Source organism: Lissotriton helveticus, chromosome 12 (genome assembly GCF_964261635.1).
Source record: "Lissotriton helveticus chromosome 12, aLisHel1.1, whole genome shotgun sequence".
NCBI classification, from domain to species: Eukaryota; Metazoa; Chordata; class Amphibia; order Caudata; family Salamandridae; genus Lissotriton; species Lissotriton helveticus.
In genome coordinates, this window is record NC_136073.1 from 682,812,461 (window position 1) to 682,836,963 (window position 24,503).

General features: G+C 46.1%; 1 protein-coding gene across 1 annotated transcript in view; it reads right to left on the minus strand.

Annotated features, from left to right (window-relative positions):
- The window catches only part of AARS1 (alanyl-tRNA synthetase 1), a 373,026-nt gene extending 356,678 nt beyond the window's left edge, over positions 1-16,348 (minus strand). Inside the window, exons 1-2 of the mRNA XM_078670073.1 lie at positions 16,215-16,348; positions 4,895-5,058 (exon numbers count right to left, since the gene is read on the minus strand). Coding sequence (XP_078526199.1) covers positions 4,895-5,038 — 144 coding nt within the window. The 5' untranslated portion in view covers positions 5,039-5,058; positions 16,215-16,348. The remainder of the gene's footprint in view (positions 1-4,894; positions 5,059-16,214) is intronic.
- Between the last annotated feature and the right edge of the window lie 8,155 nt (positions 16,349-24,503).

Here is a 24,503-nt window from a genome sequence, read left to right on the forward strand (position 1 = left end):
GGGGAAGACTGAAACCCCTGATCTGCGCAGATGGGCTGTGACCACCGCCATCACCTTTGTGAACACCCGTGGGGCGCTGGTAAGGCCGAAGGGGAGCACGAGAAACTGAAAATGCTCCTGGCCTACCGTGAACCACAGGTAATGCCGGTGGGCCGGCAGGACGGGGATGTGAAAATACGCTTCCTGCAAGTCCAACGCTACCATCCAGTCTTGCGGGTCTAGAGCAGCCAAGACCTGAGCCAATGTCAACATCTTGAACTTCTCCTTCCAGAGGAAGCCGTTGACGTTCCTTAGGTCCAAGATAGGACGTAGGCCCCCTTTGTCCTTCTTGGGTACCAGAAAGTAGTGGGAATAGCAACCACATCCTACTTCTGGCCCAGGAACGCGCTGGATGGCCCCCTTGGCCAAGAGGGCCGTAACTTCCTCCTGCAGAAGTGTCAAGTGGTCCCCCGACACACGGTGGTTCTGCGGTGGCATGGCTGGAGGAGTGGTCTCGAAGGGGAGGGAGTAGCCCCTTCGGACGAGCTGCAGCACCCACCTGTCCGATGTTATTGTGCGCCAGTGGGAGAGGTGATGGCGAACCCTGCCGCCCACCGGCGTCACATGGGCCTGAAAGCATGGACTAGGAGGATTTAGAGGCGGATGCTGCGGGCGGAGGTGTGGTCTGACCTCGCCGCTGTCCCCGACCGCCACCACGGCAGTTCCCAGGGCCGCCGCCGCGTTGAGAAGTCTGTTGCGGCGCGTGGCTGGCAGCACGTGTGGGACCGCCCCTTCCGTGGCCACGAAAGGAGCGAAATGAACCCGTTTGCTGGCGCTGGGTCGAGAGACCCAAGGACTTGGCCGTGACCCTGGAGTCCTTGAAGCGTTCCAGCGCGTGGTCCGGTTTGTCGCCAAACAGGCGACTGCCATCAAACGGCATGTCCATCAATGCAGTCTGGACATCTGCCGAGAAATTGGCGTATCTCAGCCAGGCGTGGCGATGAATCGCCACCGTCGTGGACATCGCCCTGCCCAGTGAGTCGGTCGTATCAAGACCACACCTTATGGAGTATCTTGCTGCGTCTCGGCCTTCAATCATAGCCTTGCCGAGCTTAGCCCGTACCTCCAGCGGGCATTCAGGCAGCAGTTCCACGACCGTATCCCACAGAGAGTGGGTGTAGCGGCATAAGAGGCACGCGGTGTTGCAAGACCGCAGTCCCAGACTCAGGGACGAAAAGACCTTCTTACCATACTGGTCGTACCTCTTAGATTCCAGGTCGGGCGGGGCCGACGGGAATGCGGTCTGGGAAGTCGAGGCCTGGATCACCAGGCTCTCAGGGGTGGGATGGGTGGACAAGAACTTTGGGTCATCCGTACACGGACGGTGGCGTCTGGCCACGTTCCTATCAACAGGCGAACCTGAAGCGGGCCTGGACCACGTGCCCAAAAGAACGTCAGTTAAGGCCTCATTGAACGGCAGCAGTGGCTCCTGTGGGCATGACTGCGGTTTGAGTACCTCAGTGAGGATGTTAGTCCTCACGGCCGCGACGGGGAGCTCAAGGTGTAAGGCCTTGGCAGCCCTCATCAACACCACTGAATAAGCTGCCCCCTCCTCCGTAGCCACGGTAGGAGGCGAGACAAAGCCAGGGTTGGGGGAGTCATCCAGACCACTGGCGTCACCCAAGTCACCTGTCCAGTCCACATCGTACTGACACTCGCGGGTCAGAGGGTCCTCAGACCCCTCCCACTCCTCTCCGCAATCTACATCCTCACCATATTCGGAGTCAACAATGTAGACCGGCTCCCTGGGGTCAACAGGCCCCATCGGCGTCGGACTCGGCGTCGGGCGACGCCGGTTCGACTCCGCGGCCGGAGTCGGAGAGGGAATGGGGGCGGCGCCGGCCGGCGCCGGAGACCCGGCGCCGCGGGTTGCCCCGATGGAATCGGCGCCAGAGAGGCCGGTTGACCAGCCGGCGTCGACCCTGAAGGTCCCTGCGGCGCCGGGGCCGGAGCACCCAACGGCGTCGAGGCAGGAGCACCCGAACTGCTAGGGCCCCCGGACGGGACCACAGGGCCCGCAGGCGCCGTAGGCCCCGTCGGAGGAGACAGTGCCCTCATGGCCATGAGGAACGCCTCTATCTCCTCGGGCGACGCGCCCTGCCCAGGGACCGCAGGGTATGGAGCAGGCCGCGTCGGCGACTCACGCGGAGCCGCGGCCACCCGAACCCCCGGCCGCATCGCGCGAGCGTCGGGGGTACGATGACGACGCCCCGACTTCTTGTGCTTCCTACCTGAGGAACCAGAGGAATGGTGACGACTCCCGGAGCGCTCGTGACGGCTCCGCGACCGATCGCTCCCTAGACCTTCGTCCGGACCGGGACCGCTCTCGACGCGGGGCCGACACCCGGAGCTCGAGTAGCTTGCGGGACCGCTCCCGTCTAGCTTTATTCGTCAAGGCCCGGCAATCGACGCAGGCGTCCACGTCGTGGTCCGGGCCCAGGCACCGGAGGCAGAGGCGGTGATGGTCCGTGACCGACATCGTGCAGTCACAGCCGTCACAATTCTTAAAACCGGGCATCCTACCGGCACCTTAAGAGTAACAGTAAAGATACAAAAACTTTGGTCAAAGACCGGAGTACTGCTCTTCGGATCTGCGCTAACTGGCGCGGAAAAAAGAAGAACTGACGTCAGCGCGCGGAGGCGGCGTTTATATACTCCAGCGACGTCATCACGGCGCACGACGCCGACGACGGACGCGGAGCCGCAGGAGACGCCTGCAGACGACGCCTACCGACGCGCAGGGGTACTGCTACGCAAAAGTTTCCGGATCCAGACTGACGCCTGGGGATATTCTAAGGTAAGGAATCTAATACTAACCTGTTTCTTTCAGATCTTCATCTACACATGAATATACACATCCCTGATTGCTTAATGGCATATGCATTTGTCTATGATTTATACATCAACTTAGGACATTAAGGTGCAACTTTACCTCATATGCTTCATTAATTGTGCCACAACCGCCACTAGACTTTGCTTGTCAGACTTTATTACATTAATGAGGTTTCAAACCAATTTTCTTAGCTTTCAAATTGGTCCAAAATACAGCAGTATCTCTCCTCAACGGAGTTAACATATAAAGTCACATCTCTTCTGTGTTGTGTTGTCTATACGGTCTGTCAAGGCACCACGTGTTCAGTGTTTTTTTAGCACCCAAAGTAAACACTAATGGCATGTGAAATTCTCAGAGAAACACATGCAGACAATTTGCAGTTAGACTGGATACAAGTGGTGAATTGTAATATTGCTCTCTGCACAGGACACCTTTTTTACAAATGCCAATGCGCCAGGGTTTGGTTTGCTTTCTAATGCAGATATATCCGAACTGTTCTGGGACTGCGCTGCCCTTCTTGCATGTCACAGCCCCTCCAACAATACTACTTGCCACCTTTTTGTATATTCCTATATTCTAGGAACTTCTGTTTTCTTTTGATTGTTTAGTAAACATCCCTGTTTTCTTTTGATTGTTTAGTACACATCCCAGTGTTTAAGTATAAATTGTTAACCTCAACAAGCAACAGCCTTAGACATCAATGGAAAAACTGCAGTGAACTATATACTCTCATAATCTCTGCCTCAAGAAGTAAACTCACACTTTGAATGAGCTACCCAAGAAAACTTTGGAGAGGATTCGTTTTTAAATGTGAATAATTGTTGCACTATTTCTACATTCTATGCTTTTTGAAAGGCACTGGATGTGGGCCACCCAACATGAGAACCACATAAAAATACGAGCATCCCACAAACCCGACTTTTCAAGTCACCCGCACAATCAAAATAAATCTTAAAATGTGCCTTTAAGTAGTGCCGAGACAGTTTTCTATGCAGATATTCATTGTATTAGGAGGTAACTGTACAATTTACAGTGACTCATGACATTCCTGTCCGAAGGAGTTCTTTATATGGTAGCTAACAAAGTTCACAGAACAAGACAGTCAAAGACGCAGACACATGCTTTGCCCAACACCGATGCTTCTAAATCTAGTGATTACCCAAATATTAAAAATTATTTGTGTTGCTGGAAGTTGGGAAAAAGACAAAGTCATCACACTAGGAAGTTGAAGCATAAGAGGCAAATGGTAACTATACAATAGAAAAATGTATGAAAAATACACCAGTCATTTGACTTATATGGCAATTCATAGCAGAAACATTGCACTTGTACATGTGCAATCGTCATCTTAGCTTTCCAAAACAGATGGAAGGGAAAAAATAAATATTTAAAAATATCACCAAATCGAGTGATATTTTGACACTGAGTTGTTTAATGGAATACCATATAACATGGACTAATTTAAAATTAGATACTTGTTTAATTTGTATCAAGGTGTCCTTCATGATTTCCTAAAATTATTCACTGATTGTGAAATAAATTGCCAACACCACAGCCTGTTTCTTTTACCATGAATGTCTACCAACGAAAACAATACAGGTAAACTCCCCAGGTTCTTCGAATTTCAAAATTAGGATCCGTGTAGTTAAGGAAAGAGTACTAGAGAGTCCGCTCTTCTGATCCCTAACAAAGTAATCCATTTATCGCAAAAAAGATCAGATTGTGAAGTTTAGTACAGGTGACTTCATTCTTTCAAGGACAAACTGTGCACTTTGCCAGAGGATAAATACAGCACCTGTAGGTTAGGTAGCTAGAAACCTCAATGATCCAACCACCTACACTTTTTGAGACACTTACTGTTCCATTCACATTTGGAGGAGACTGTTGTCATCTATAGCAGATTCTCCTGCGCACATTTTGCCATATTCATCACATTTTGCCCCGTCTGACTTTGGTGGAGAGTGCAGAGCATTACAAAAGCCTGACTCCAGTCAGGAAGAAAATGTGGGAACTTATTCTTACCTGGTTCATACCGGCATTGGCAAACAGCAGTGTGGGGTCATCCAGAGGAACAGTGGCCGATGAGTGGACATATGTGTGCCCGTTGTCTTTGAAGAAGTCAATGAATTTCTGCCGGATCTGCCTGGCTGTGAGTGTGGACTCCATCGTTATACCAGCGTGCAGGTCTACGAAAAGGAAAAACTTGGACGTAAGGTTTAAAAAGCACTTCACGCACCCTTGGGGGAAAAAACAATTGAGGTTCCTTAAGTAAATTTTAAGGATAATGGTATCCAATGCAGTCAGGATATCAAACCCTATTGTGAAGTTATCTCTAATTTTTGTGATATTGACAGTTTTTAACCCAAAGAGCTAAAGCTAAAAGGACTGAAGCATATAAACACTAACACTAACCATTATAACACACACATGACCCAATATATACCCAAGAGCAGCATATCAACCACGTCTCCACAACCGAGGAGCCAACTCAATGATTAAAATACAGACTGTGAAACGTGATACATGTTAAGGCCAAGATGTAAAGTTGCTAGGACTCCCATAATGCTTTGAGGCCATACTAATGGCAGAACGGCTGCTAAACAAATCACCAAAACGTAATACGGTTATATCCATTGTGATCCCCTGTGAGTGAGTGAGCTATGATACGGAGGACTGGGATTAAAAACGCAGGAGGGACACGTTTCCCAGTGCGGCATGTACATACAATCTTACAAGTAACTGCACCTAACCAGGAATAAAAGAAGCATATTTCTATTGACATAGCAGATGGATTCATTATTACAGTAGTGACAAGGTTTATTGTCTGTGAGAGCCACACACTGTATTCAGGGAGTTTGGGCCAACCACCTATGAGTGGTGCCAGCTGTTGTCTTGCAAGTTGGCCAGTCTGACAATAGCCCACCACAGTGGCTTGATAAAGTTCTAGAAGCCTCACTAGAACTATAATGTTGACATCAAATTCACCCAACCCTCTGCTGTAAGAAGAATTTGCTCAATAGTCATAAGGAGGCTGGAAAGCTGGATTATTTGCAGAGGGATGATTTGGCAGTATCATAACTCCCAAGGATTTCAGCGTGCCAGTTACCATAGACCACACTTGATGCCTCAATGGGGTGCTTTTACTGTCTAAAGAAGGATGCGCAAAAACAGGTAACACCGGACCTGCTGATGTCATGGGAAATCCTGCTGGATGGCTAAACCAGTTAGTAATTTGTTGCTATTTAGCAGAAGGGATATGTATATATTTATGTCTCGGGTGGCTCCTTGGATAATGGTCACCCCTATTGGACCTTATAGGTTTTTGGGGGGTTTTGTTAGGGCCATCTGCCCGGGGGGGGAGGAGGGCAGATAACCCATTAGAACCATGGATATACATATATTTATGTTTGGGGGTGGCCCCTTGGGCAAGGTTGCCCCAATGGGATGGGGCATTGGTTATTAACTTTTGGCTATTTTTCTGTCCACCTTGGGGTGGCAGATTGGCCATTTGGGTAGTGACATTGCGTGTTATAGTGTTAATTGTTTTATTTAATTGTCATTTGCAATTATAATTCTAGTTAGAGGCTTTTGCTCTTTTAAATGATGTTCCAGGTTGCGGTTTCGTCACGGGTAGTTCTGCATTTTGTGTAGTTGCGTGTGTTTGGTAAGAAAAAGTTTTTTGTACTTTTTACTCTAAATAAGTATCATTTCCCTGCATTAATGTGTTTTTGTAAATGGTGTAATAATAGCAGTATGTTTAGCTTATGCTTTATTGTGTGTGAAAATCTTTTTTGCATGTGTGCTCGATGTAAATTTTGTTGTCTTGTTAGTCATTTGTTTTGTTTTTAGTTTCTAGTGGGATACTGTTGGTTTTTGCTGTGTCTCTGCAGAGTAGGTGCTGGTGAGTCTAGCTATCTCTGCCAAGTGAGTCGTATAGTTTTTCAGTATATAGATCTTTATGATAAAGCCACACTTTGTTTATTAATTATTTTGCACAGTGTTGGTTGTTGTGGACTCGTTTGTGAAGTCTCCTTTCTTAGTAAGGATTATGGCCAGCCGCAGGATGACTGCTCAGCAGGTTGTTGGTATGTTTTTCGAGTCTTCCTCTGACCAGGATTATGAGACAGACTCTGCATCTGAGGCAGGGGAGGGAGTGGAAGGTTCTAGTAGTGAATTTTCTGTCCGAGAGCAATCATCGGATGATGAAGCCACTCTCAGTGCAGATGAAGTGCCTGTTTTAGAGGAGGACATTGATGTGCAGATAGTGCAGCAAGAGGCATCTGGACCGCAGCCATTGGAAGAGTGGACCTCTGGGTTGCTCCAGACATGGTGAAGCCGGAGTTGCCTGACTTTACTGGTGTCCCAGGGTGTAGTGTGGATACTGAAAACGTTTTGCCTATAATACAATTTCAGTTTATGGACAATGTATTTTTGGAAGAGATTGTGGAGTAGATTAATTTTTATGCAGAACAGTATTTGGGGGACAGCTGTGCCAGACGTAGGACCCCCTCTAGAGCTACCCGGTGGACTCCCACAAATCTGGAAGCATTGTAGAAGTTCTTGGGTTTAACTTTTTTGATGGGCTTGATCAGGAAGTGATCAATGTCTTCATATTGGTCTACTAGTCCCTTGATGGGAACAGCTTTATTTCCGGCAATCTTGAGTAGTGATTGATATTTGCTACTGCCTCGGATGCTGCATTTTGTCGATAATGGTTTAGCGTTGCCACAAAATTATCCTGATAGTGACTGTCTATTTAAGATTTGGCCTTTCCATCACTTTGTTGATCGATTTTCTGAGATGCATGCTCCAGGGAAAGAAATATCTGTGGATGAGTCTTTGATCTTGTTCAAGGGCCACTTGGGTTTTAGGCAGTACATTCTAAGCAAGAGGGCACGCTATGAAATTAAGATGTATATGCAGTGAGACAGTAGGACTGGATAGGTCTCTAATTTCAAGGTGTACACCGATAGGGATTCCAGGTTTGACCCCCCTGGTTGTCCATCCACTTTCGGAGTGAGTGAGAAAATTGCGACACAGGCCTCGATTGACTGGACGAGCCCCCTCACAGCCACATATCAGCGCCTTCCGTGTTGATGTAGATGGGGCATTCATTACCCAGGAGTAATGCTGCTCACAATCTCCGACCTGTGAATCTGAATGTCCGACCAAGAATACTTCAGACTAGAATCAGACTTCACTCGCTCACCGCAAGCAGGAGAGCTGAGCTGTACATAGGTTCACGGAAGGGATGGGAGCTTTGACAAAGTAGGGCTAATCTAATGGACACCGGGGTAACCGCTGCACGCATGTGTAACTCGGAGGATGCCTCTGTGCAGATAATAATGCTTCTAACGAGCTCTGGCATTTCTTCTTTTTACCCCGATTAATGTAGAGTGTGACTACAAGTCCTCCCTCTCATGCCCCCGTGGAAGCGTTTGCCCCATTGCAATTGGGTGAGTGGTTCTCTCACCATGTGTAATATATTGTAAATATTATTTGTTTTTTAGAAAAGAACACACACGAGATCGACTGTTGATTATTTGAGTGTGACAAAACCTCGCTGGAGACTTGAAAATGGTAGAATGACAGTGTATGGACACATGATGGCGTTACTAAGACATTCCACTGTACAACAATAATGATTGGGAGTACACAAGATTGAATGTATGTATGAGTACTTCAAAACACTGGGATCACCAAATAGGGACGCAATCCTAGTTTTATAGGCCTTGATGAGACCTCACACTGAAGGCACTTTTTTGCTTGGGGACTGCACGGAGAGGAGTCACTATTTTGGTACGTTCGATCTGGCATTACAGCATTGACATTGCCTTTACAGCATGTACATATGTACCGTTTTCTTTAATAGGTAATTCCCAACAAGCTGCGGCAAGTATACGCCTTTCCATACATTTTCACATGCAAAATGCATTCTAAACATAACTAGCACACGTTAATCACGCCTTCGGGGGAAGTGACTTATTCGCTACCCACCCCCGACGAAAGCCCAGGACCTTGCTCAGGCCGACATAACAGGGCTGAAACATGTTGGTGTCTTAGGGTCATAGTACCATCATATCTATATGATTAAACCTTCCCGCCCACTCTACTAATAAAGGATATCTTTGGAGTGGATGGGGAATTTTATCTTTAAGGTTACGCCCCCATACACCCTATCTTCATAAGTGCTCCCTGGAATACGGTTGCACCCATCCTGACCTTTGGAAGTTAGGGTGAACCCGATGGTGAAGCATGCCGCTATTAGAGTGGGTGAGGGTTATATAAATTCAAAGCACAAGTGGTATGATAGCCACAAAGATATATACTAGCTTAGCAATCGTTGCTCCCTAAGGCATATCCAAAGCTTGACAAAGTACTTAGTGTGAAGAAAAATTCCGCCACGTGGTCGATGGCGTTTGTATGCCGCGGCTAAGCTAGTATATATCTTTGTGGCTATCATACCACTTGTGCTTCGAATCCTGCTGCATATCGCTAAAACCCTTCAAGACTACAGATGAACATCTTATTCTTCATTTTTCTATTCAAATTGGATTCATTACGGATTCAAACGAATGAGCCTGACACATGGGTGTAATTGTGGGAGAGGTGTGGCGCCGCGGCCAGGGCGACTGACGCTGGAATCTGGGGATCAGGGTTCGATCCCCGGCTCCGGTGGCAGGTTAGCCCAGCACCATGTGACTCTGGGCAATAGCTTGCTTAATCTTCCCGACGGCCCCCAGCGCCTAGAGACCCTAACAGGTGATTGTGCGCTATACAAATATGGATTATTATTGTCATCTCTACTGAACTATATTTATTACCACATATCGTTATATCTAATGTTCTGAATATATTCAACATCGCCCTGTAGAAGTCCTATGTTTAGGACGAAACGTGTTGGCTGTGTCTTGTAAACATGAATGGAGAAAGAAAAAAAGAAAAATATTGATCCTTGTTCAACTTCTTTGTGGCTTCATCAAAAATCTACTAATCTAATGCATTTGGAATGTTTATGCAAAGAGGGGCAGCTCTCATTTAGTGTTTTTCTGGGCAAATCACTTAAATCTCCCTGTGTCTAAAAACACAATGAATGTTGAATTATGTAATGTAACTGGAGCTCGTGTAAAGCGCTCCGGTACCTTTGGGTAGAATTTGAGCTATATAGAAATAAAATAACTTTGCAGGGACTTTTGTAAAAATCACAGGATTTTTACGTAGGTGCTGATTTCTTTTATAAATCGCTAGATCCGGGGTTCGGGGCTGACTGACAGTGCACCATGTTTTGAAGAGGATGCACTTGTATATGGGGAGCCAGTGGAGTCTATCCAAGTGCAATTTAATATGCTGTTGTACATTAAAATAAGGAGATGGGCAGGAGCATTCGAAACAACCTGTAGATGCTTGACTAAATTTGACACGGGACCAGCAAAATGGCAAAGGTAGTAAGCGGTGGCATAGAACACTAGACGTTTATTATCAGGAGAAAAGGAATGAAGAATTCTCTTTGTGCTCCAAAGAGCTAAGGGACTGAAGGCTGTCCTGTTAATATGCAGTACAAACATTAGGCCAGGGTCGATCATAACTCTAGGATTTGTATGTAACTGGCGAGAGCGGGGTTAGGACCTAGGTCCATGGGCATATTAAAGAATATCAGGCAGAGGGGGATTGCCAAAAAGATTAGTATTAAGACAGGTGTGTGAAATTCTCATCACCCAAGACATAATGTTCAAGGTCGAAGTCAAGTCTTCATGTTTACTTAGTCCACTGGACAAGCACGTCCCAAGCTCCTGCAGCACAAATCCGTTATGTGCCAGTATACAATAGCACACATATATACACATACGTTTTTCAAAACTGTACATTTGAGTAATTAATGCAAACCCTTTACTGTTGGGGTGGGAAATGATTATTGGCAGTGGTTCCAACAAAAAATGTTGACAAACTGCAAAATGTAACAAAATGTGGCTATTTATAAGTGCATCGACAATGTTCCTTGATTTATCCAAATGCATATAACACTATGAAAGCAAGACTGGTGATAGTTTGTTTTCCAAATGATAATGTTCCCAAACAAATAGATATCTGTAAAAGTTTTGTTAAGCTGATGTGCAATTTTCGAGGTCAATCTAATTTAAATGCAGTTTGATAAATTCTAATATTTTAAAAAAAGATTAATAATGGTGAATCAATGTAAACCTCATTATGTGCCATACCAACTGGCAACATGAAAATTAGGGACCCCATCCTTATAGTAAAATCAAAGTTGTGAACCAGCAGGTCGATGACCTTGCACATAGTGCAGATCAGGCGCGCAACACCCATTGGGCTCACCGGGCTTCAGCCCCCCCCCCCCCCTCCGTCGTATTCTCCAGCCCGGGCTAATTTGACGCGCACTGAAAGGATAAAAGAAGGCAGCGCATCGGAGCCGCGAATGTGATTTTTATGATGCTTTCTGAGGCCCAGCAGCCCGAGCCAGCCAGCCTCTGAACAGTTTCAGTTAACCTCTTGTCTTCCTTTACTTGCCCGAGGTGATATCATTGCCTGAAGGCAGGGATTTCACCTAAGCACTTGATGTGTTCAGCATGGGGTGGGAGTGGGAAGATGCACACAGCAGGGGGAAAGGGCTGGCCAGTGCAGGTGACGCTTTTCCTTTGTATAGGAATTCCTGCTGGCGTCAAACCCCAGGGTTTGCTGTCTGTGCACTTGCATGGATGTGTATTCCATACAAGTGCGCAGACAGCAAACCCTGGGCTATGACGCCAGCAGGAATTAATTTACAAAGTAAAAGCATCACCTGCACTGCCATCCCTTTGCCCCTGCTGTCTGTGCACTTGTATGGAATTCAGATCCAAGGCCCTGCTCACCAGTTAAATGGTGAACAGGGCCATGGATCTTTCTCTTTTTGCATCCATGGGCACCAACGACACAGAAGCAGAGGAGGCCCTGGCAAGGAGAAAGCAGGAAACATTTGACACACACCTATCTACACTGAGATCTTCGGGAGGGGCTGGATGCCAGGACGCAGTGCTGCTGATCAGCCTAACTCAACTAAATAGTATCAGAAGAGCAGGCAGCCGTTTTTTATGTAAGTTTCAGTAACTTTAATGAATTCTTCAGCACAGCATTACCTACTGCCTGCATATCTAGGATACTCTAAGGGAATGTTGTTTTTGACTTACATACATGGAAACGTCAGAGGAGAGTCCCCTCCGAATATGCACATGTAGTGTAAGTTTGTAGTGTTCATTTTTTGGGGTGCTATGTGGGTAACTTTAGGGTTCAGGGTGGGTGTGGGTTTTAGGGTGCCAGCGAGTAATTTTAGGGTTCAGGGTGGGTTACGGATTGGGGTGCCAGGGGGTAATTTTAGGGTTCTGAGTGGGTATGGGTTTTAGGGTGCCAGGGGGTAATTTTAGGGTTCAGGACGGGTATGGGCTTTGGGGGCCAGAAGGGCAATTTAGGGGTTCAGGGTGGGTGTGGGTTTTGGGGTGCCAGGGGTAATTTTAGGGTTCAGGGTGGGTATGGGTTTTGAGGTGCCAGGGGTACTATTAGGGTTCAGCGTGGGTATGGGTTTTGGGGTGCTAGGGGTAATTTTAGGGTTCAGGGTGGGTATGGGTTTTGGGGACAAGGGTGTAATTTTAGGGTTCAGGGGGTAATTTTCGGGGTCATAGTAGTAATGGGCTTTGGGGTGCCAGGTGTAATTTTAGGGTTCAGGGAGGGCATGGGTTTTGGGGTCCCAGGGGTAATTTTAGGGTGGGTATGGGATTTGAGGTGCCAGGGGGTAATTTTAGGGTTTAGGGTGGTAATGGGTTTTGAGGTGCCATGGTGTTAATTTTAGGGTTCAGTACGGGTATGGGTTTTAGGGTGTGAGGGGGTATTTTAGGTTTCAGGGTGGGTGTGGGTTTTCGGGTGTCATGGGGGCAATTTTAGGGTTCAGGGTGGGTATGGGTTTTGTGGTGCCAGGGCTACTATTAGGGTTCAGCGTGGGTATGGGTTTTGGGGTGCCAGGTGTAATTTTAGCGTTCAGGGTGGGTATCGGTTTTGGGGGCAAGAGTGTCATTTTAGGGTTCAGGGGGTAATTTTGGGGGTCAGAGTGGTAATGGGTTTTGGGGTGCCATGGGGTTAATATTAGGGTTCAGGGCGGGTATGGGTTTAGGGTGGGTGTGGTTTTCGGGTGTCAGGGGGGAATTTAATGTTCAGTATGGGTTTTGGGGTGCCAGGGGTAATTTTAAGGTTCAGGGTGGGTATGGGTTTTGGGGGGCAAGGGTGTAATTTTAGGGATCAGCGCAGGTATGAGTTTTGGGGCTCCAGGGGGGTGATTTTAGGGTTCAGGGTGGGCGTGGGTTTTGGGGTGCAAGGGGGGTAATTTTGTGGTTCAGGGTGGTAATGGATTTGAGGGGGCAAGGGTGTAATTTTAGGGATCAGTACGGGTATGGGTTTTGGGGTGCCAGAGGTAATTTTAGGGTTCAGGGTGGGTATGGATTTGGGGGCAAGGGTGTAATTTTAGGGATCAGCGCAGGTATGGGAGTTGGGGTTCTAGGGGGATGATTTCAGGGTTCAGGGTGGTAATGGGTTTTGGGGTGCGAGGCGGTAGTTTTAGGTTTCGGTGGTTATGGGTTTTGGGGTGCCAGGGGTGTAATTTGGAGGTTCCGGTGGTAATGGATTTTGGGGGGCAAGGGGTAATATGCGGGCTAAGCGTGAGTATGGGTTTTGGGGTGCCAGGGGTAATTTTAGCGTTCAGGGTGGGTATGGGTTTTGGGGTACCTGGGGTAATTTTAGGGTTCAGGGCAGGTATGGGTTTTGGTGTGCCAGGGGGTAACTTTGGGGTTCAGGGTGGGTATGGGTTTTGGGGTACCAGGGGTAATTTTAGGGTTCAGGGTGGGTATGGGTTTTGGACTTGCAATGATAAACATTTCACAAGCACATTGTCCTCCTATAGAAGCAGTTGTTGGCGAACTGGCGAAAAAGGGTCGTCGCCTTGAAATGGCATTGTGAAAATTGGTTATATTGTGTTCCTAAAGTGCTTTGTAGTAAAATATATTAAATTGGCCTTTTAATTCAGTACATTCTGTTCCTTTTTCATAAGACTATACGACATAAATGCATCAAATTAACAAAAATGTGTGCTCTAACTGTCCAGTTTCAATTGCAGAATTCATCACGTTTTCTCCGCTTGACCTGAGCATTAATCGATCCGGATTATCTGCCATTTTAGCCCCGCCCCATTGATTAACATTAGCCACGCCCCTTCATTTGCCATGTTAGCCCCCCCCCGAAATTAAGACCTAGTTGCGCTCCTGGTGCAGATTATCTAACAAATGTTTGCGAGGTCCCGAGGAAAAATATACCTTTGGTAACATTACTTCCCCAAAAATGATACATTTCATAGATGTACATGAAATTCCGTATTTTTTCAACAGTGGTGTGCAAATCCTGATACATGCATAATAGAGTTCAAAAATCTGAGGCTGGCTGACGAAACCACAGCTTAAACCACATATTCTCCTCCACTCTATCCACAAACATGTGCCCCCTCTTCACAAACATATCCTCTTCACCCACACAGCTCCCAGGTTTCCCATGCCTATATGGGAATAAGTAGTCCAGTCCCATTTCCTTCTTTGCATTCTGGGATTTGTTTTCCTGCTATTTCGATAGGATGTTTAAAGAAATGTGCTGGACCTGGGCTTTTGATTCATCCACTGGAGTATTTTGGAATTTTCAACAGCAGATTGGGGGCACTATTTTTTATAGCACCCCTTCAAACCACCGCCCCTCACTCCATAAAGTACACTATAAATCCTATGAAGTTGTGACCAATAAAACTGATGTAACGTAGGAACAAAAACGCCATTTCCCTCTAAACTTTCCTTTACAAAGCCAATAAATCCCTACGCCCCAGTAAAACAGTATTTTAAGCCAACAAATTAGTCCTAAGTGTTTGTCGATACCCGCCAAGACATTTGCAAATACCTGTCAAGCCATGTGCCACCCAACTCATCCTATTCACTATACCATTTCAGTTTACCCCAAACCAACACCCGCCATCATATTTTTAATAAACTTCCCTCTTCTATACACACGCCCAAACTCCTCTTCAAAAGTGTCTTCCCTATCTGAGAACGAAAACTTCAGTTCCCTCTTTGGCATCTGCTCTTACAAAAGACTCCTCAGTGGAGAAAATACGGATTTTTCCAAGACCTCAAGTATAACCTACTTCCTAAAAACAATGGACAAAAGTCACTAGAGGAATCACGATGTTGGATGACATGTATCTGAGTTCTGTAGGTAATTCATGTTTATTGAGACATTGTGATCAATGTAGCCGCATGATGTATGCAGTTTAGTTGTCATCGCACTTGTAAAATCGGTCTCACAAGTTAGTCACAATCAGGTAGCAGTCTGGGCTTCGGGAAATTAGGGAACATCTATTCAAGTAAATTAGTTGTGTGCTTCACGCTTAGCCAGGCACATGCTGGACGGGCCTCATGTAAATCAGACGTGTGGGGTGTTAAAGTATGTAACACTTCTCCACAATTACACATTTGGCTGCAGGTTTTTGTGCAGATTAGAGAAGGTAATACTCATGCTTGTGGAAAGATATTTGCTGCCATTTACTAGTTACTCTTTATCAGCTGGAGAGGATTTAATTTGGACAACAAAACTGCATGGGAGAAAACCACAACATATGCATGACACAAAACAAACCAGATCATAACAGACTGAATCACTAACACCTGGCTCCCACAGAGTAGGATGCAACCCATCTGCAAAGTGCTTCTGCGCCTCATCGGGGTAAGCAAGAGCTATATAAATGCTATACTATATATACATTTCGCCCAGGCCTATTGTATATTTGAAATCAGCTCCTCCTCAGCATGTTAGCTCCTCCTACTTACCTCGCATGTGACCCTCTACAGACTACTACCCACAACAGCTTCCGTGATGAAAGATACATTTAAGCTTACCAGATGTTTCTATGTCACGAGACACAACAACATGCTCCGGAACCGGCTTTCATTTTCCAAATGATTGTTTTCAAGTGCGTTATCTCAATGGGTTGGAAACATACCAGAACTACTGCTCCCAGAATACATGCGGCTAAGTTCCAAATGCCTTGGAGTCATCTGGTAACCTTAAATGTCTCCATACACCTACAGGCACATATACAAGTGGCCACACGGCTGCTTCTACAGCACACCATGAGGTCTCAATAACTTCCACTGTTAAAGCCTTCACGGACCCCCTCCGCTCACTGTACTGAGTCATTCCGGTTCCTTTAGCCCCCTCATCCCATTATTACAACCCCCGGGCTCCCTACCCACTTCCCTTCCACCCTTACCTCGCGCTTGTTCACAGCCGGCTTCCAGCTCGCGACCCACGGGCTGACAGAAAGAACTCTACGCAGCCTTGGACACGCCCTCCAGAAACTGATAGGGTATCAGGCAAGCTTCCGGCTTTACCATTGGAGCATTGAGCTGCCTTTCAGCTTCATTGCGACGGCTCCCTTCGGCTGATGCAACTGCGGGAAAAGAACGACTCCACGTGACAACAGACAGCCATGCCTGAGTGCGCGCTTTCACCCATTGGCTGCTGATGAATGGAAGACGCCCATTGCTCCCGTGGTCGCGTTCTCTGTCATGTGTATATTGATGGTTTCGGTTTCTTTATATTGTTGCTTAGCTCCACGCACGTGCGTGGTCGGTGGCCTTGATTAAAAGACTCGTAAATTGAGGCTTGAGCGTGCGCCATTTTAGTGTTGGGGCTAAAAAGGGAGCCAGAGACGAGAACAAATATGAAATACATAAGTAGCCAAGAATAGGTCAGCACACAAGAAAATATACATTTAAATCAATGTTCAAAGCGAAAAAAAGTTTGTCTTTTGTTGATTGTATCACTTTATTTAATTCCTTCATTTTGAATTTCACCACAGTAGCCAACACGTTTCGTCCTATTCAGGTCTTCTTCAGGGCCGTGTGTGCTTAGTAATAACCTGTACGTTAATTCAGTTCGAGAGGTTCTAGTATCAATTAGCTGTGTTGCGATATGGTCCTTCGTATGATCAAACCATGGTTGGCATATTTGTCCTTATGGGTGGAGCCCGGCAGGGCGTTTGTTTTAGTGTTTTTAGGTTTCGCCTGTCGAAAGCTGCGGAAGCAGCGTTTCGCCAGGCGAAATCTAATGTTAGAACACTATGGGGGAATTGAACCCGCCCCTTCTTCCATTGGCTAGCTCCATAAATGGAGGCTAGCCATTGGAAGACATCGTTGTCAATGACTTTTTCCCGGTCAGAACGCGAATCGTGGGCGTTTCTGACTCTTTTTTTAAGTCCCGCCCCTTGTTGCCGTGTGTCCCGGACCGCGCTGTGATTGGCTGCCGGCCAGCCGGGGACACCACCCCCCCCCCGCAACAAGGGGCGGGACTTAATGACCCCCGTGACGTCATTCCCCGGCCCGGGACCTGACTTGTTAAAATATGTGCCTGCGCCTTCCGTTTAAGTTTAGTTCATTGACTGTAAAGACTAGAATCTTCTAATGAATGTTTTGTGGGCGTGTCCAGAAGATGTTTTAACAATTATTTAAATACCAATTTCTCTCAGTGGTACATGCTGAAAAACACGTTGGGCTTTTCTGGAATAGTAAGTGAAAACGTTGTTACACTTTACCTTACATACATTTATGGTCCAGATTATTTCAAGTCGACGTGTTGCCGGATTGTTTTACCCCTTATTGCAGTTACTGGGTCTGTCGGAGTGTAACGTCGACCCGCCTTTCATCCGAAGGGTGCAGGTGTTATACAATGCAAAGGTCAGACTGTAAATATACGTATATCCTCGTGGAGAAATGCGGAGTCGATCGTGCTCTATTGGGGAAAAGGTGACCGATAATTAACCAATATATTGCACTATAACTGCTAAGTATTAAGAGTGTGCGCGGTATATCGACCTTGGAGGATGAGAGGTCGAGTTGGTCCAGCAGAGATCCTGAGCTGTAGAACGCACCGCTTTCCTCAGCAAAGGTTTAACGTCCACTGTCACCCCAGCTGCTGTTAAACATTTAAAAGTCCTAGCTGAAGTGAACTGAGTATACCATTGTGAAATTCTACTACCATGAATAGAGGAAAAAAGTAACCACCAACCTGCCATGAGGAATAAAATCGCTTACTGTATTTTTGAGAGATGTAAGCTTCCGGATAATGTTACCTTCTTCCACCTTTGCGCCTATCAGCTTTTACTTTGACCATACGTTGTCCCTTTTAAACCGGATCCTATTGCAGGGTGTAGAATCAGTTTATTTCCGTGCATCTGCTCTGGAAGCTTTTTTTCTCCGGATTCCTGCTGTCAGGGCTCTGCAGCGCTTTCTTTCCAAATGATTCCTCGCGGGGATTTTAAAGCGCTTGGAGGAAATTCGTTTGCAGCACATCCTGCGCCGTATTAGTGGGTAGAAATCCGCGAAGTTCACGCAGAGGACGCGACCGGGCAGACTGCTAGGATTTGTTTTGGTCTGTCGATCTTTCTCCTGAAAAAAGCCGAATTCTGGTTACTATTTTGTAACCTTGCACCTCTTTCTCCAAAGGATACAGCCGAGAGCTGTTTGCCTCCCCTCAAGTGATTTTTTTGTTTATTAATTCTTCCCATGCGCCCAGACAATTTGTCAGTGGCAAAAAGCCCCCGCAGCTGTCATCCCTCATTAAAATCGTGTCTTCTGATTTGGGTATTTTTTTCACTTGGAAATTCGGCGTTTTTTTCCCCAGACATGTCGAAAAAGGTTAGGGGTACTCCAAATCATAAGTGTTGGGTCTGTGGAAGGACCACCAGTCTGCAGCAGAGGGGAAGCATGGCGGATTGTAAGTTTTGAATCTGTGATTGGAAATCAATAACTTGCAGCATAACCTCAAATCAATCGAATCCATGAAAGCTAAAGGGAGAGCTGGGTGTGCAACAACGCAGTTTAAAACGCCAGCTCAAGAGACATATATGTTCCTAAACTGCAGGCCATAGAGCAGAGGTCTTCAAACATTTTGATGCTGAGACCCCCTTGTCAAACCTTTTTAGGAGTAAGGACCCCCTCCTGACAAGTTTCTAGAACATTGTACTCCTCCTCATCATCAACAACCATAAACGCCCCCACCCCAATTCCTACACAAAATAATTTTTACGGTAGGGAAATAATAATAAACAGTGCTTATCAAACCAAAGGCCAGTGGGCGTGGTCAAAGGTGTAGCTAAAAACAAAGGGCCTAATTTATGAGGAATTGGGGTAGGGCAGCGCTACAAGTCTTCTTGCTGCGCTGTCCTACGCCAATGTGAAAGGGGAGGAATGCACCTTAATTATAGAATACGGTGCATTCCTGCTCTTTCCTCTTGCGTCGGCGCACAAATTATTGCCTAGCACCAACATAGGCAGAATTGTTTTTGTGCAGGAAGGGCACCTTCCCTCACAAAAGCAATCCTGAGAGATGTTTTCCTCTTTCTACGTGAGCTGCAGAATGCAGCCCACAAGGAAAGGGGAAAACGAGGAGACATTGTTTTCACTGTGGAGACATGTTTTTGGTGCTGCCCCCGGTTTAAGTTATTTTGTAAATATGGAGCAGCATCAAAATCCATGGGTGTTGCGTGGGAACACCCACACGGCACACATGGAGCACCTCCTTGATGCAGTTAGGCAAGGCAACAGCTTGCCCTGCTTTGTCTTACTCCATATCTATGAGTTTGTGCAAAGCTATGCAGGGTGATTTTGCGCAGCCTCATAGGTATGGTTGAGATGCTTGCGCCAACAGAGCGCCCAAAAAACTGGTGCGCTGGCAGTTCAAGCCTGTCATAAATAAGCCCCAAAATATCTGTATTTTTATGTAGGTCTTTCACCATCAGGTATGTACATATACAATAAATGAAAAAGAAATGTAAAAAGTAGTTACTCAGTCGGAAATGCACTGTCGTACATTATGAAACCTCTATTAGTTAATGCACTGTCTGAGTGTAACCAAAGAGACACCGAATTAAATCTTGGTTGGTGCAGTGGAAAATAGTGTATTTTTAGTGCAATGAGACACAGCCTGTGACAGAAAGCACTGTGAGTATGTAAGTTATTATTTTACACTTGCATTGCATTACACACAGTGAAATATAGACTGATACAAAATGTATAAATAGTTTTACAATAAAATGGTTCTTCCAAAATGTAGATTTTAGGAATACCTGGGCTTATGTAATTCAATTTCTTTTTTAAATAACTGTCTCCTTCAACACCGCCTTAGGGGTATTAAAGGCTGTGTAAGTACAGTTATGATTAAAAGCAAACACTTCACAGCCCAGTTACTTATTTACTTACTTACAGCCCAGTTGTTAACTCTTTGCACTACCACTCAAAAACATCTTTGTCATCACAGAGCTTGGATTGATTCATGAGGTCCAAGCACCCTTTACACTTGCAGATTAACTAATGGGCCACATTTGCATTTATTTTGAGCGACCAGGCATTCTGGCATGAAAGCTTTTCACGGCATAGGAGACTCAGCTGAATCATTTTAAACAATCAAAATTTGTTGTCCCAGGACTGCTGTCTTTTACTAAAATCAAAGCAAATGTTTTAGAATCCAGTCAATGTAAGGCTGGGGAATGTGCCACCCCCTTCCCCACACTCCACGCCGCGCCCCACAGATTGAAGACTTCTGCCATAGAGTCAAATTCTTGAAGGGGCTACTCGGCCTTTCATCCTCTCGAGGTCACTCAAAGGATTGCTCCTTAAATCAGGCTATGTTTGCACTTTTATTTGCAGCCCCAAAGACTTGTAGCAGTGGCACCAGAAAGAAAACTCGCTATCATTGTGTTTTTATTCATTGTGTTCATTATTTTATTATTATTATTTTATTTAGAAGTTTTCTATAGCGCTAACAAGACCCGAAGGTATCAGAGCGCTTTACAGTAGAGGGAATGACAAAGAGAACAACATGAAACAAACCCAATAAAAGCAATCAGCGAGTGACAATTTGGAAAGAAGAAAAGTTCGGACAACAGGGCTTCTTGGTACAGGAATCAACATTACCGCATGGATTCTGGGACGTTTGCAGCTCCAAATTATCCACAACCGAGGGAGCGGATAAGGCACAAGGATTTGAGTTGGCTCTTGAATTCTGCATAGGATGGTAGGGTTCTGATGTGCGGGGGGATGGCGTTCCATATTTTGGGGACATTTCCTGAGAAAGAGCAGTCCGCAGTTCTCTTCCTTCTGGTTTTTGGTAGGATGCGCAGCAGGGAGTTAGAGCTTCTCAAATTTCTGGCTTGGCCTGCTTTTTTGAACTTGTTAGCCAGGTATTCCGGTTTGCCGGTGTGTAGGGCCTTGTGGGTTAGGCAGGCCGTTCTGAAGGTACTTCGCATTTCCGCAGGGAGCCATTCGAGTTCTTTGAGTGCCGGGGAGATGTGGTCAGATTTTTTGCAGTCTGTGATCATTCTCGCTGCCGCGTGAAGTGTTGTTTTTAGTGGTGCCAGGTGCGATTTGGGGATGCCTATTAGGATTGAGTTCCCATAATTCAGTCTTGAGAGAACTAGAGATTGCGTGGCTAGTTTGAGGTCTTTGTTGGGAATGTAAGGTTTAATTTTGTTCAAAAGTCTGAGGTTGAAGAATGCGCTTTTCGCCGAGTTCTTAATGTGGTTTGTCAGGGTTAGTTTGGGGTCTAGGGTGAAGCCCAGGGATTTAACGGAGTCGGCTAACGTGAGGTTACCTTTGAGAGCATCGATCGACTTTAGCCACTCTGTGATTTGAGGGTTATCTTCTTTGTTTGAGATGAGGAGTGTTTCTGTCTTGTCGGGGTTGAGTTTCAGGTGATTCTTTGTCAGCCAGTCTTGAACTTCATTTAGGACATCGTTGAGTCTGTGGATGTCTTTGAGAGAGGAGGTTTCCAGGTAAATCTGCGTGTCATCCGCGTAGAGGTGGAAGTGGATGTTGGCGTTCCTGAGTAGCTTGGCGAGTGGTTCCATGTAGATGTTAAAGAGCTGGGTTAGCACAAGGTCAAAGGCACTTTGAGATCTTGGGACTAAAAAAGTGTTTTGAGGAGTATGCTGAATCACATATGAATTAGGTGGGGGATGGAAGGAGTGTGTATTCGTCAACGCTCCACTTTAAATTTAGCAGCTGCGCTACGAAACCTGTGGTTTTAAAACAAGAAATTTGAGTGAAAGCGCCCCATACGTGCTTTAATAGTGGCCATGCCCTTTCTTTAGACGCGGCTCGCTGTAACCTGAATACGGTGGGCAATGTCTAAAGAAAGGGGCACGGTCAGCATTAAAGTGGTCTTGCATTTGCGAGAGTTTGAGCTATTGGTTTTAGAAATGACAATGACTTTTATATGTGTGTTAGTTTTCAAAACGCATCAATAAAAGGCCTTGTCATTTATAGTGTCAATAGCTTAAACTCTGACTAATGCGATACCTATTGCATTGCAAATGTGTTTCTTTTTCCGTCAGCACCCGTAACATACAAGTGTGTTCTTCCTTTATCTCTCTTGTGTACTGCTTCTCGCATCAAATTCTGCACCTCCTGTGTACTCCGTTGTACCCCAAACCGTCCATTGCTTCCCCATCCCATCCCATTTTTAGGTTTCGACCTGGCGAAAAGCTGCGCAAGCAGCGTTTTGCGCAGGACGAAATCTTTTGTTTAGAGTATGTGGCTTGGGAATCCGCCCTCTGTTCCATTGGCTAGCTCCATAAATGGAGGCTAGCCATTGGAACAGACATCTGTCCGTCATGGCCGGAGCAGATTCGTGGGCGTTCCCGCGATTTTTACTCATCCCACCCCTTTTCCTACGTCATGCGGCGGTGGGCGGGTTGTTTTTTTAAATTTTTTTTTTTAGGTTTGTTTTGTTCATTCCAGGACGACCGCCGCCGGAAGAAGTCCAGGTGAGTGCCCGTTCCCGCCCCCCTCCCGCTGACCGTGTGCCGTTCCCCCCCCCCCTCCCGCTGTCCGTGCCTTTCCTGCCCCCCTGTGCACTTCACGGAAGAGTCTGACAGCGGGTCTCCTCGGCACAGCACGGCGCTCTCTTCTTTAATTATGCTATCAGTGACTAGTTTTTTCTCCAAACGCGGCGTGCAAACGTGTTGTGAGTCAATCAACATGCAGATGGAGCGGGGCTGTAGTCTCTAAGAGGCATGGCCATAGTTTTGAACAAAAAAAACACAGGAGAGGGGTTTTGGGTGGGGGGGGGAGAATTCCTGGGTCCGAGCGCTCTCATTGGCCAGTGGGCTTCAGGAGCTTGAAAGAGCCCCGGGGCATGCCTTAGCAGGAGACACGAGGGAGTAGCAGTATCCATAGCTGACACGGCGACCCCAACCCCTGCAGAGCCCCAGGCTTCACTGGCCTCCCGGCTGAAATTAGCAGCTGGTTGGCAGGCGAGCTCACGGGAGCGTGTACAACTGTTAAATCGGCTTCTGCTATTTGCCACATTTATGCTACTAAGAGTGGACAAGGATTAGGCGCACAGTTTCGCATAATTAACCTAATTAGGAGCCTCTACCTTTCTGAAGCAACCCTGCGTTGGTGTTTGTGCACAATAATGATAAACAATACAGACCATGGTTAATTTTCCAACGTAACATATTTGTATATGTTTTGATAGTAGTGATCATGTTTTAGGTACAAACGGGTGCCCGGAGGCTGCACTAGAGCACGTTTGCAGTGCCTAATGTATTATAATTCTTTTCACTGGGTACTAACAATGTGGCAACGTGTAATTATGTGACGCCCGATATGCTTTTAATATTATCGCAGTTGTAGGTCTCATTCCCTTAGTTTGTATTTTGTTTTGTCATAGCATTGCAGTTGATTTGTAATTTGGATGACACATTTTTGCATGTTTGGTTGTAATTTCCTACCTTCTTGACATTCTTAGTTTGTGCTTTAATTTTCGATCATGTGACTTTCCTAAAATCGCATTTACTTTACGCTCACGTGTTTTTATCCTGGTTTCTCCTATGCTAAAGTAGATAGCATCATGAGTGACTTTCCCTGGGCTGTCTAAATGAAAACTCCACTTTGCGCGTTCTGGACCCTTTCTAGAAAGGTCCGCCGGAAGAGAGTTCCCTTCATCCCTTGTTCCATTCTTCCATTTTTCTTTTCTATCTTTCTTTCTTTTGTTACGTGCTTTTTCTTCCTTTGTTTCGCCCTTATCCAATTTTCCTCGCACACATGTTTAACTTGCTTTGCAAATGTTAGCATTTATCGGTCTCTAATCAGGTTTGTTTACTTTGCCACCCCACTTACCCCCACCCGGAAGCACTGCCATTGTTTCTTCTTTCTTGCTGTATTATTAATCAGCTCTTGTGTGGTGTGTGTGTGGGCCTCGTGTGTGTGTGGGGGGCTCTTGTGTGTGTGTGGGGCTCTTGTGTGGGTGTGTGTGTGCAAATGCAATACGTCTCGCATTTGCGACAGAGTAAGCTATTGGCATTGTAAATAACAATGCCATTTATTTATCTGTTTTCAAAACCAACACATAAATAAAAAGTTTGTCATTTACAATGCCAATAGCTCTAACTTTTCCGAAGGCGAAACCGATGCATTGTAAATGCTTGTTTAAATATGAAATACATGTAAAACGAAGGAGGACTAGAAGAAACGAAGACCAAGGGAAAATGCTAGCG